General features: G+C 35.9%; 1 protein-coding gene across 1 annotated transcript; it reads right to left on the bottom strand.

The window, feature by feature from the left end:
* Positions 1-208: 208 nt before the first annotated feature.
* Positions 209-1,138, bottom strand: LOC115305229 (olfactory receptor 8S1-like). Its single transcript, XM_029955506.1, has one exon. It carries the CDS (start codon positions 1,136-1,138, stop codon positions 209-211), a length of 930 nt encoding a protein of 309 aa, XP_029811366.1.
* Positions 1,139-14,197: the final 13,059 nt, after the last annotated feature.

Here is a 14,197-nt window from a genome sequence, read left to right as displayed (position 1 = left end):
CTTCTAATAAAGATGTTGCTAAGAATACTAGAACAAGAAAGAGGAGAAGGGAGGGGAACAGAGGGGAGGAAAGAGGTAGGGCGGTGTGGGGAGGGGAAGGGAGGGGAGGAGAGGAGAGGAAAGAAAAGGGAGAAACCTTAATTTTCAGTTATAAGATATCTTCTGGCAAAATGGTTTAGCTTCTCCATGGTCCTCTATCTCTGGTCCACTATGTAAAAGACTTAACATACCTCCTTAACATTCTTCTCATAGCTGTCTTCACCTCCTTGTTCTGCAGGCTGTAGACGAGGGGGTTCAGCATGGGAGTGACCACACTGTACTGCAAGGAGACCATCATCTCCAGATGGGAGCCTGATGTTGGCAAGAGATAGCTGAGGAAACCTGAGCCATAGAACAAGATCACAGTAGTGAGGTGAGAAGAGCAAGTAGAGAAGGCCTTGCTTCTGCCTGAGGTGGAGCTGATGCTCAGGATGGTGGAGACAATGCGGGCATATGAAAAAACAATCAGAATGAAAGTTCCAAAGAAATGCAAGACAGAGGAGCAGAGCAGGAGTGTGAAATTGATGGAGGTATCTGAGCAAGACAGAGGGAAGAGAGATGACAGCTCACAGCTGAAGTGAGGAAGAGTCTGGTCCTCACAATAATCTAAATTGACAGCCAAGAGGATATTGATGAGGGCATCAACGAAGGCCAGGCCCCAGGAACCCCACACCATCCCAACACAGAGCTGATTGCTCATCACCTGGCCATAGAGCAGAGGGGAGCTGATGGCTACATAGCGGTCATAGGCCATCACAGCCAGCAGACAGGCCTCTGTGCCCCCAGTGGCAAACACAAAGAAGGCCTGAGCCAGGCAGCTCCCTACAAAGACGGTTTTGCTTTCAGAAAGTAGATTCTCAAGCATCTTGGGGACTGTGACAGATGAATGGCAGAGGTCCAGGAAGGACAGTTGTCTTAAAAAGAAGTACATGGGCATGTGGAGGTGAGAATCAGCCCTAATCACCAGCAGCATCACCAGGTTCCCCATCAGGCTCAGGAGATAAATCACCAGAAACAATATGAAAAGCAGAATCTGAGTCTGAGGGTCAGCAGATAACGTAAGAAGGATGAACTCATTGACAATGCTGTGGTTTCTCATTGTGATAAAAATATTTATGCTGGGGATACAAGAAGGAAAGACATCAGAACTCCTTTTGTGCCTCCAAATGACCGCCAGTGCTTCAGCCCTCCTGTTCATGGACATTACTTCACAAATGTACTGGAAACCATGTTCAATATTTCTAAGCTGACTTCCTAATCATGACAATAAATTTGATATTCTTGGATGGCAGTCCACCATCCCTCTATCAGTTCTTATATAATTTTGTAGGCCCTCATCTTATGCCCCTAGAAATTCCCTTCTTTTATATTTAAGATAGGTATTAACACAAAGAACATTTTGTATATTCAACGGGAGTAGAGAAACTTTGTTGATGTGTCAGAGTAAAAGGTTAATAACAAAAGTAAAATCCTTGGGAAAAAGACAATAAGTGACCCAGAACACAAATAGTCTTTTCCATAGTTAGGAGAAGGGGGCCTTTGTCTGTTGTAAAGAAGTGAGGTGAAGAAACTGGGGACAAAGGCAGCTGGCTTGGTATATTGTATGGCTAAAATATGAGAGACTTTCCAAATGATTGCAAAGTTTTTGATGAAATGTGAGATGAAATTTTGAATACTGTCTATCTACCTATCTATCATCTATTTTATCTTATTTATTTGTGTGTGTATGTGGTGTGTGTTTTTAGTGCTGAGGAATTTTGATGATCTAAGAACACAAAACTCAAGCACATCAAGTGGAAGATTTACTAAGGAAATGCAGTAAGATTAACTAGTGATATATTTGTCTATTTGAGGTTTGGAGACTAATATGAAAAAGTATGTGATTATCTCAATAATATTTAGCTACTTAAGCACATGTATAGAGCAGAAAGAGATCTGGTATTAAATGGGTTTGGTTTTTTCCAGGAATAGGCAGTGACAAAGAAAAAAAAAGATAAGGCAGTAAAGCATGTTTGCAAAGTAAAACGAATCACAGAAACAAGGCTGTATAAAGGATTAAATAGGGAACATGCAGAAGATTATGGTTAGGGTGGCTATGTATCCCATGCCCACCTTAAACCACAATCTGCTCCTGTCAATGTCAATGTCTCAGCCAGCTTTGGAGGTCCACATGCCAACCAACCTACATTTTCACTACATTCTTAAACTTGTCCATGTTCTTCTGCTTTGTTCTGACACACATGACTTATAACCTCAGACTCAGGATAACTACTCTGTAATGCTGTCCAAGTCCATCCCATCCTGGCCTTTCCTTCTAACTCAAGACAACTGATCAAAGATTTATCTCTCTTCCCTTGACCACTAACCAAGCACTGGATGACTAAATTCAACTATCTAAATAACCAGCATCACCAGGTGGTGGCAACTATACTCTGAAATCCACTGACAAACTATTCATATACAGGGCAAATCATTCATTTTGGCCAGGTAGTATTGAGAATCTTATATTAGGGCAGATTTGGGAAGAATTCTATTGAAAATTTGATATTTGTGTTGAGATATGTGCTGGCAATAAAAAATTATGAACTACATATGTTTCCAACATATGCAAATTTATTTCCAGTTATTTGAGGGATGGGTTATGAAAACAATGGCTAAAATTTTCATACTTCAATCATTAGATCTAACCACAGTTGGGTTTTTGCTGCCCAGATCACCACATTATCTTCACCCATTATATACAGAGGATATGGACAAAGCAGCAGGTAGGAATTGAAACATGAAATCCTTTATATTAGGCAAAAGGCTCATGATACCCAGGGTATGAAAGAGAAGGAGGCGTTATGCCCTCTGTGACATGATTTTAGGGCAATACAAAGAGAAGCCTCTTTCTTTTCTTCCACCTCCAAATAATCCTGTCTTATTAACTGCAAAAGATTCTATGAATTATGGGATGAAGTGTATCCTTGAAACAAAGTGAAAATGGGATAAGCTTGCATGTGTATATGCACACATAAAGTAAAATGACAGGAGGAAAACTTCCCATCAGGGGGTTGACTTCCAGAGAAGTGAAATGTCAGATTTCTTTTGAAATCTGGCCTGAGCCACCCAGGAATCCCTTCTTCTGCTGTTTCTAAACATAAAATGTCAACAACTTTGGAAAACATATTATAGTAGTTTTGTTGCCAGATATTAACATCATTAGAGGGAGAGAATTCATTGGATCCCATCCAAGAGAAAAATCTAAGGATGGGTCAGTGTAGAATGAAGTATGAAATGATTGTATTGCATAATGTTGATCACACAGTATTAGCTGAGAACATTAATAAGTGTATTAATGAGTAGGAAGCAGGAGAAAGTGGTCTCGCATTTTATCGATTTTGAAAGACAAGCTTGGTCACAAAGGAGCTTAAAGCCCCGGTTTTATGAATCGGCATCTAGTATGAGTGGGGAAAATACCAAAACCAGAGTTAAGCAGGTATTGGAGATAAGCACCACTTAGTTTATTTTTGACAAGATTGTGCCTCAATCCTGCCCCACATGTGTCAGGAGCAGTCCATCTGAAGATTATTGTAATGCAGATAAAGTAATTCTCTGAAGCTCATAAGACTGGTTGATGAGGAGACAGTTTAAAGCAAGAAGAGCGGAAAATATGTTCCTAAAGTCCTATCATATCCCTATCTGCAATGCTTTCAGATGGTGGACTTACCTTCTCCAACATAAAATAAGGGCTTTATAAGTGTAGCACAATGTTGCCAACATCCTGCAATTTAGGCAGACTTGGGGTGGAACCTGATTATGTCACTTACTAGCTATTTAACTTTGGTGATATTGTTTGGTCTTTTAAACTATAATTGCTCCACTCATAAACTGAGTACACTGGGGGGAAATAATACATATCTTATATTTGATTGAATTGGCTTATACATAAAGAGCCAGAAACAGGACTTCCGATCTATTGTAAATGTTAATGTATCCCAGGAAGAGGAAGAAGAGTATTTCAGAGGAGTAGACTGAAGCATGTTAGGGAAGAGATAATATGAGGCCATATTGCAGAAGAGCTGTCTCTAGACCTAGGGATAGTGTCTACACTTGAGAATAATAAGATGACGACAGAAATCAAGGGAAAGCTAAGTCTCTTAGAAAGCAAGAAGAGAGGAAGGAAAAAAGGAAGCACCTCAAGGCGTAGGTTGGGAGGAGACAAAATCATCAGAGGACTCAGAGAACACTTTCATATTCTTGAATTTTCTTAGTGGAGACGTTATCCTGGAGTTTTGAGTCAATAGGTGGAGGGATCAAGCGATAATCATTAAAAGAAGATGTAATACAACTTCCCAGCTCTGGGAATAGACATTTTCATATGTCTATGTATTTTGCGATAGATTGTCTGAACAAAGGACTCTGATACTCCACCAATCAAAAGACCAGTCTGTTTCGGCTGAACTAAGGATCCCAAGGGACTGGCTCAGTAATCTATATTCCTAGAAGTTACAGCTGAAAGCTACAGTATAGACTCAGTTGCTAAGAAGCTTAAAGTTTTAAAAACACATTAGGGATTTTTCTCACGTGTGACCTTTGCAACTTGTAAACTAAAGCAATTAACTTGAACTCTTAGATGTGCTCTCCTGCTTGTCTGGGAACTGAAGAGAGGCACGGTTGGAAAAGAGAATTTGGAATCTTTTCCCTCAGGAGCATACAGATCATATGGACCCTCAGAGAATTTGTTTGGGATCTGAAAAGAGACTCACAGCTAATTTTAGATGATTTTATTTATTCAATTGGGTTTAATATTAGTCAGTATTAATATTAATCATGTGAGGTAATTTTTAAACATATTTAAATAATTTAAATACTAATCTGTATCCTATTATATAACAAATACATAGTCATGGTAAAGAATATAAGCAGAATGTAATTTTCAAAAGCTTTCCTATAACCTCTCCTATTCTTACCTTACTTCAAAGATCAAGAAGTCAGAAGGGGAAAAATTTCCAGTTTTTAAAGATACCTGATCTAATTATATCCAATAACTAGGGAAATATCCATAGGAATCAGTATGGTGTCAGCTGTATATGTGTATGTGTGTGTGTGTGTGTGTGTGTTTATATATAAAACAAATTACATATAGGGATATATATTTGTTTTTTAGTTTACAAAAAAGAAATGTTTAAGTATAAAATAAAAACTAATAAAAATGGTTACATACAGAAGGATGGAGAAAACAATCAGGATGGGGAAAACAAAATACAGAAGAAAGTGATGCTATTTTTAATGTTATTTGTAATATAACTGACTTTTGAATAATCTGTTTTACCAAATTAAAAAAACTTAAATTCAAAATTCTAAAATTGAAAACAAAACTAAAACAAATGATCCTAACTATACATCAAAGAAAAGATATAACCACTATAGAAAAGAATTATTTCAACTGACTTGAGATTATAGGATTTTGACTGGGATGTTTCAGTAAGAGAAACAATTCATTCAGTAGTCTTATTGTTAGTAATAATATTGGTATTGTTTTTTGAAACTATTATATGTATATTTGGAAGATAAAGCAAATATTATGCTACTGTTGTTAGGAATACTTATTCAGCACAAGAGCAAAGTGACACAATATAGAATCAAAGAAAAAATTTTTGCAATCTTAAATTTGAATTGAAATATTTATGAACTTGTTACCCTTTGATTTGTTTTAACTGTCTCTGTCTATTGAAAAAGCCTAGAAGTATTGATAAAGTAGTAATATCACCAATAGTATCCTGATTTTGGCTTCTAAATACCATTAAAGGAAGCAGAATTCCTTAGAAAAGTGGCTGAATATGGGTTTAGGGCAAAATGTGCACATAAAAGGTCTGACTTTTTTTGTGTGTGTCAGAAAGTAAAGGCGGCATCAAACCTATTATGGTCATCGGAAGAATAAAGCAACAAGCCCACAGGCCAAGAATGGAATATTTTACTGAAAAATAATTACTGAAATTGATTAAAACACACTGCATATATAAAAAGACAGGATTTAATGACAATGCACAATCAATTATTCAACTAATCAATTGATAAAGCACTGAAAGAAAAAGCTCAGCGGACATTAACAGAGGTTACACTGAAAATTTATAATTAAAGGGAAAGAAATAAAGTAGTTCTCACAACATCCAGTATGTATTATATTTCAAGTTAATCAAAGAAACCCTAATTAAAAGGAGAACTTAATTTTATTCAGATTAATTCCAGCTAATAAATGCAGAAGCAATAAGAAATTTACCAGTTTTAAAACGCTAATGAAATAACTTCTTCAAGCAATTGTCATCAGTGGTTTGCAAACATCTTTAAGTAAAAGAAGGTTGGAGAACTTTACAGTGAAGGGATACAAACATCATTATCTATGCTCACTGTTCTATCTTGTCATTAAAAAAGGGGGATAATCAAGCATCATATTTCTCTTGATGTAATGCACCATGAAGTTCACAACTCCACTTATGAAGATTTTCAGAAAGAACTGAAGTCTTTTCTTATGACAAAATGTGGGCTCAATGGACAAGGTAGGTAACACAACTAGGAAGCAAAGTGGCCAAATCCAGAATGTAGATATTCCACAGGAAAACTGCATGGACTTTTTCAACAACTTAATGACAGGTATTCTCAGGAGCTGTGAAAACCCCTGCCTTGGCAGTGGAGTACACTTGTTGTAGCACACATGACAGGCAGCCCGAGTTCTTTTCTTGAGTAGGATGATCTGAATCCATCAATATTTCTACCATTTAGCTCTGCTCTCAGGAATATTCCTTGTTCCACTACCTTGCGTGACCTCATCTGAGATGAGCACTAGAGAAAATGTCCTTAGCACCTTTATAGCTTTCCCTGCCTGCTTTTCATTGGGCTTCAACATATAGAAATTTCTTTAGGAATTGATCAAACATTGATTTTTGCAGGGCAGGCTTCCAGTCGGTTCTCTGTGTAGATAATCATAGTTCTCGATCTTGGATAGCCTTGATTTTTAAGTCTGAAGTCACTATTATCTTAATCTTACCAAGCAAGCCTGCTTTCCCATCACTCCCCTTATTAATTGTGCCACTCTGAGGCTCTTAAGCAATAGGTTTGAATGAAAAACTTAACACTCAAAACCTTGTTTTGCCAGTATGTTTTTGGGTTTTTTGTGTGGAAGAGATTTAATTTTATCTCCTATCATGGCTGTTGCATCAAATCAGTATTTATAATGGTAGCAATTTCAGATACAGAAGCAGTCAACATTTCACTCCTGTAAGACTCTAAATTACACAACTCTCAGTTAATATAGACTATTAACGGCAGGCAAAAAGTAACTTGGTAGACTGTATGTCCTTCAATTTCTGCAGAAAGTTCTAGCCAGAATTTATCTCTCATAAGACTTTGCTGAAATGGGAAGAAAATGGTCAACACTAACCAATATCCTGTATTTTTACTATCATTTCATCTAATACGTGGTCAAGTAAGCATGTGGGCTGCCTTTCAAAGTACAGGGATGCAACTTTGATCAAATAACTTCTTACAACTTAACTAGGGTATTGGATTTTCTAGTATTCGTTTTCTAAATTCTTACTGCCTGTTGCTTTACTGCTTGCACCAAACCCCACATATTATAGGTTTTGTTACATAGAGCACTCCACTTTCCGGAATCAAATTCTATATTCTTTAGGATAAAATTTATTTACAAATATCTGAGACCAAAATGATAATGGTATAAGCAAAAGAGTTTTATTTTTGTCACATAAAAATGTGGAGGTATTCAGGGCTGCTATTATGGCTCTATCGCCCAAAGTCCTCAGCATCCCAGCAACTTATATTTGTACTTACATGAATGGCCTCCATTCCCAAAATCATGTAGTAGACAACATAGATATTCCAGTTCCTGCATTATAAATGCAGTCTTGCAAGCAATAAGGAGAAAGGGATATGAAGGAAGTGGAAAAGGGCAAGAAACATACTCTTGCAAGGATGACTCCTTAAAACTTGTACATTACACCTCACTGGTCTGAGTTTAATTATATGGTCACACATGGCTGCAAGAAAAACTAGTTGAAGAATTATTCTGCATATAAATGTACTTAGATAAAGACCTGTAGTAATTCTGTGGTGAGGCAAAAAAAAAAAAAAAGATAATAGATTTTTGGTGACAATAAGCAATCTCTGTAGTACTGTTAATGTAAAATGAGAAACAATAACCAGAAAACAATATAATATCTATTATTAATATTGATACAAAAATTCTGAGTAAACTATTAGTGAATTGAATATAGCAATGTATAAAACTAAAATTCAGTATGACCAAACAAGGATTAATGCCAAAATATAAGGATGGCTTCATATTGGTAAGTTTACTATCAAAAACATTCAACAAGATGGCCTAATGTTTCTCTCAGTTTGACTAATCTTTTTAAATTTTTTAAAAAATGTTTATTCATTTTTGAGAGACAGAGAATGAGTGGGGCAAGAGCAAGGGAGACACAACATCTGAAGCAGGCTCCGGGCTCTGAGCTGTCAACACAAAGCCCAATGCAGGGCTCAAATTCACGAACTGAAGATCATGACCCAAGCTGAAGTTGGGCACTTAACCTACTGAGCCACTAAGGCACACCATTTTGACTAATCTTTAGATTGGCTTTTCCGTGACTATAGGCCCCTGATTTCTCTTTTCTTAAAGCATTTACTTTAGAAAACTTGTCATCCTATATCACTTCTCTACCTCTTTGAGATGTAATCTTTTAAAAGGCCTGTTGCCAATTTTACAACTCAGGAATGTCTTTCCGAAAGACCTGGGAACTATCTCTTTGAAATGTAATCATCAAGGAAGATAAGCACCTCATCTCCCAGATTCTGTGGGAGGGTAGGAACCTAACTTCAAGGGCATACTGGTCTAAGTTATAAAACTACCTCCTGTCATGAAGATACAAGACAGTTTACTTTTCCTGTGAGTAAAGCTAATTAGCAAACACAGATGGCCCAGGATCTCCCCTCTTCACCCTAGTTCTTAAAACCCCTACTGTCTTATTTCACTGGAGTTGAGTTCAGACTCATTTCTTTTCTACTGTAATAGCTTTGAATACAGTCTTCTTTGCTTCTTTATTTTATCTAGTGCAATTTTTCCTTTGATAATATCAAAGAAGTAAAACTGTGGCAATAGTAGTAGGTGCTAAATTGTAATTTGTAAAATTACGTACCCACTGCTAAAAAATAAAAATAGAAAGAAACTACTAAAATGAAATTATTATAGGAAATATCTCAATAGTGAAATACTAAAATAATTTCAGTTAAATTCAACAATAAGCCAGGGATGCTCATTGATACCATTATTAAATGTTATATTAGAAGTTTCCAGAAAATGAAAAAAAAAAGAAATGAAATTACTATATGGATACTAGAAATAAACACTATAAAATATTTTTTTCATTGTTGTATAATTGCATGTCTAGGACATTTAAGAGATTATAGTAAAAGAAAAAGGAGTTAAGAGATTTGGGGACAGTGTCTCATTGCATCCAACTGGGTTCAGCTGCAATCACAGAAAGGAGTTGGACAGAGGTCTCAGTTGCTTATGAAAATTTTTAATAAGGACTGGAGAACCAGACACTAGAATGATCTCCTAATTAACAATGAATGCAGATCCCAGAACCACTCCTTTACTACAATAGGAAAAGCTGCTGCCGCTGGTGCAGAAAGCCCAGGAATTAGGAAAGATCTATTATCTGTTGCTGCAGTTGACTACAGAGTCATGCTACTTTCAACCTGGTCAAAAGCTGTCTCTCCTATTGTAGAAGCTACTAAATCAGGGCATCTTCACTACAGCTGCTATCTGCAAAGCCATGCCCTCTCTGCCATGATCTAGGTTGGAAAAAAGGATTCCCACATCTTGCCACTGTCCTCCCAGGATTCAGATCCAAATGATCATTTCATATGAATATATCTGAAACCTAAGAGAGTTTCTTAAAACTAGATTCAATGGAGTTTGCAGATACAGTTGTTACTCTTCCAGTTTCTGCACAATACAATAGGATTGGAAGAGACACAAATGCAACCCACAATATCATCTACACTGGATATAACAGTAATTATTTAAAACTTGCCATCTTTTCTCTGTACTGACAGTAAGAACTTATAAACAAACATGGGAAAACAACCCATTTATAATAGTGACAGAATTTTTCTTAAAACTTATGGTACATCTAAGAAAAGTGGAACAGAACCTAGATGATAATAATCGGTGAAATTTTATTTAGGGGTATAAACAATGTCTGAACAAATTGAAAGACATATTCTTATTGGGACAGTATTCTTATTGGGATGACTTAATATCATTAGAATATCTCTTATCCCCAAACTATTTTTTAAATTTGATGTCAGTTCAGTTGTAATCCCAAAATTGTATTTCTTTGAAGTTGGGTAAAGGATATATAAAAGAATGAGAAGGAATGATAGTGGTGGGGTGTGGGGGGGGGGAGTGATACTAAAAGAGCTTATCTTGCCTAATATCAATATAATACTTAATAAAAATAGATAACTAGAACATCATTAAATAAAAGCCCATAAATTTATTTCAGATTTTAATGTGTGACTCAATTGCTATTTTAGTTCAGTTAGAAATGAATGAGTCATTTATTAATGTTGCTGTCACAAGTTGTTATCCATTATATCCTAATGCAGTTAGACATCGACTTCACACCAAGTACAAACATGAATTTCAAATGACTACAGACTTAAATGAAAAATATAAAAAATTAAGTCTAAGAAGGACATCCAGGAAACCATTTTTAAAATCAAAGCTGAGGTAGGGGCACCTGGGTGGCTCAGTCAGTTAAGCATCCGGCTTCAGCTCAGGTCATGATCTCATGGTTCATAGATTCGAGCCCCATGTCGGGCTCTGTGCTGACAGCTCAGAGCTTGGAGCCTGTTTCAGATTCTGTGTCTCCCTCTTTCTGTGACCTTCCCCTGATCACACTGTCTCTCTCTCTCTCTCTCAAAAATAAATAAAAACATTAAAAAAAATTAAAAAATAAATTTAAAATCAAAGCTGAGGTAGATCTTTACCTACATGGGTAAAGAGACTTAATGTTTAAAGAAAATAAATTATGTATGAATATATAAGAACTAAAAACTTTGGCATAGGAAAAGATATCATAAAGATAAAAAGCAAGTAACAGAGCTGAAAAGACAGTTGCTGCACAGAATACAAATGGTTAATGTACCTGAAGTGTGAAGTGCTCTAAAACATAATAAAAACAGCAAACAATCCAAAAGTAAAATGGGCTATGGATATGATCTTCACAAAATATCAAATGCAAATTGTCAACTAATATGTGAAAAGACATTAATATTGCCCAGTAGTTAGAAGAATGCAAACTGAAATAAAAATACCATTATATAATAAACTATAACACATTGCAGGCTCAGTAGGGGTTACAGGGCACTCTTACTTTGCTGGTAGAGATATGAAGTATACCAGGTAAACAATTTGGCAACATCAATTGAAATTAGATATGCATATACACTGCAATTCTATTTCTGGGAATTAATCCCAGACAAGTATTTCTGCATATGTTGTTATCTGTATGCAGATAAATGTATCTGCATACATTGTTAACTAGGAGTGCCTGCTTTCCCAGTCCTTCTTAAAAATTTTCATAAGCAACTGAGACCTCAATCAAATTCCTTTCTGTTTTAATTTCATGTTGTACATTCAAAGATGTTTATTGTAGTGTTTTTGTAGTGGTTAAAAAATGGAAGCAAAGTTGCTTCCATAATTTGGCTAAGCAATGTATGTCAGACTGAGAAAAACAAATACCGTATGATTTCACTCATACGTGGAATCTAAAAAACAAAACAAGGGGTGCCTGCATGTCTCAGTCAGTTGCATGTCCAACTTCAGCCTAGGTCATCATCTCGCCATTCCTGAGTTCAAGTCCTGTGTCGGGCTCTGTGCTGACAGCTGGAGCCTGTTTTGGATTCTGTGTCTCCCTCTCTCTGCCCCTTCCCCATTCACACGTTGTCTCTCTCAAAAACAAAGATTAAAAAAATAAAATAAATAAAATAAAAAACAAATGAATAAACAAATAAACAAAAAGCAGAATCAGACCTGTAAGTAAAGAATTGATGGTTGCCAGAGGGGAGAAGTGTCAAGGGATGGGCAAAAGAGGTGAAGGGGAATGGGAGATATAGGCTTCCAGTTATGAAATGGGTAAATCACGGGAAAAAAGGCACAGTATAAGGAATATGTCATTGATATTGTAATAGTGTTGTATAATGACAGATGGCAGCTATACTTGTGGTGAGCACAGCATAAGGTACAGAGAAGCTGAATCACTATGTTGTACACCTGAAACTATTGTAGCATTATATGTCAACTATACTCAAATAAAAAAAGTTAATAGAAGCAAAGCGAGCCCATATGTAGGGGAATGGTTTGAGAAATGGGTACATCCATAAGATGGAATTTAATGCTGACACAAAAAAGTGAATTAGAGCTACGCCATTTGATAGGTAGTAAGTTCTGTGAATTATTAATGAGAAAGGACAAATGTGCATATTATATGTACTTTTTAAAAAGAGATGGAAAAGCTTCTCTGTATATACATATGTGAACAGAATATGTGTACAGAAATTTGAACATGATTATATAAGCCAAAGAAAGATAAGAAAGATATATAGTCTATGGTTTACATGGATTACCTTGAGTGGAGAATAAAGAGGAAAAGATGTTAAAAGGGTGTCAAGACAAAAATTTTAAAAAAATTTCATGAAGAAAAAAATTGTACGATATGATCCCATTCAGGTATTTATGTAAAATTATGTCTAAATAAATTAATATTCAAAAAACAACCAAACACAGAAATTAAACATATACTCCTTAGTTAAGAGAAAATAAAATTCATTCCAAGAAATGTTCCCTAGGTTATTGGAGATTAAAAACTCCATAGATGAATTTCTTCTATGTGTAATTTTTTCCTTCCCTGATTCTGGTTTCACCTTTTGGGCCATGTTGATTTGAATTCCAGGCCTCAACAAAGAGCATCATGGAAGAATAAAAGATAGGAGATACTAGCTTTCTTCCTTTAGGAAGATATTGCGGCTTTAGAGAGGTTGGAGGTTCCTGGTTTTTCAGGTCCTCCAAATTCTCCCTAATGTCATTATTCTAATTATTGAGATGATAAAATTTCCTGACAAACATCCAATTCTCCCATAAGTAACCTGGTGTGATAGCAAATTCACTGAGTCAATCTCTGAGTTATTTTGTATAGCCTCTGCTCTATGTCTATAAAATGAAAGATATACTTTCAGCACTGAGAAAGGAAGCCCCTGAAGTTCATTCTGTACCTTAAGGTTAAAAATCGAGAAATGAAATAATTATCTTGACAGCAGAAGACCTGTAGTCTTGGCATCCTTCTTTCTCTTGGGCTTGATTAATTTTAGCACTTCCTCCTTATTCAGAGATTTAGCACAATCTCCACAGTCTCGGGCAATCATGGGTCCTAAGAGTGGCAATTACATATCGTGAGAAGAAATAAATGAAAGGACAACTCACTATATTGTGCACATCTTAGCATAATAACTAATTCTACATATCCTCACTTCCCTGAGGGTTGTTGTCTACAAATCAATCTCCAGTTCCAATTTCAAAACTAATTTGGTTTCTTTGAAAGAAACAAAAACTGAAAGGGGATAACCTGATGAAAGGCAGAAAAAGAAGTTTTAGAAAAAACAAAGATGGATGACTTATAAAATTGAAGAGGAAAAGTAGCATAATAATCATTTTCTTCTCTCAAATCTTAACCAAATTTCTAAGTCTAAACACTGCTTTACACTAAAGTTCAGCTGATTTAATCTCACTTTTGAAACCTATCAGTTACCATTCTTTGGTTATAAGAAACTGAATCTGGTAGTAAATAATTATGAAAAGGATCTGTGAGTCTTGTAAACTTAATGGAGGAGACAGTTCAGTGACTGAGAGAATGGACTCCGTTCAAAACTGCAGAAGTTCCAGTTCCACCATTTCCTTGCTATGAATCCCTGGACAGGCAAATATCCTCATTTCCTCACCTGTAAAGGATAACTAAATAAACCTGTCTCATACCTGTGGAGATGATTAAGTAGGATAATAAAGGTAAGATGCTCTATTTTTCTAGATACTCTA

The sequence above is a fragment of the Suricata suricatta genome, chromosome 10 (assembly GCF_006229205.1).
Source record: "Suricata suricatta isolate VVHF042 chromosome 10, meerkat_22Aug2017_6uvM2_HiC, whole genome shotgun sequence".
Lineage (NCBI taxonomy): Eukaryota > Metazoa > Chordata > Mammalia > Carnivora > Herpestidae > Suricata > Suricata suricatta.
Note: the sequence above shows the minus strand (reverse complement) of the source record. Positions and strands in the feature narration are given on the sequence as shown.

What these genes read in the sequence shown, in the direction of transcription:
- LOC115305229 (XM_029955506.1), bottom strand. Translation starts at nt 1,138, where the DNA reads ATGAGAAACCACAGCATTGTCAATGAGTTCATCCTTCTTACGTTATCT.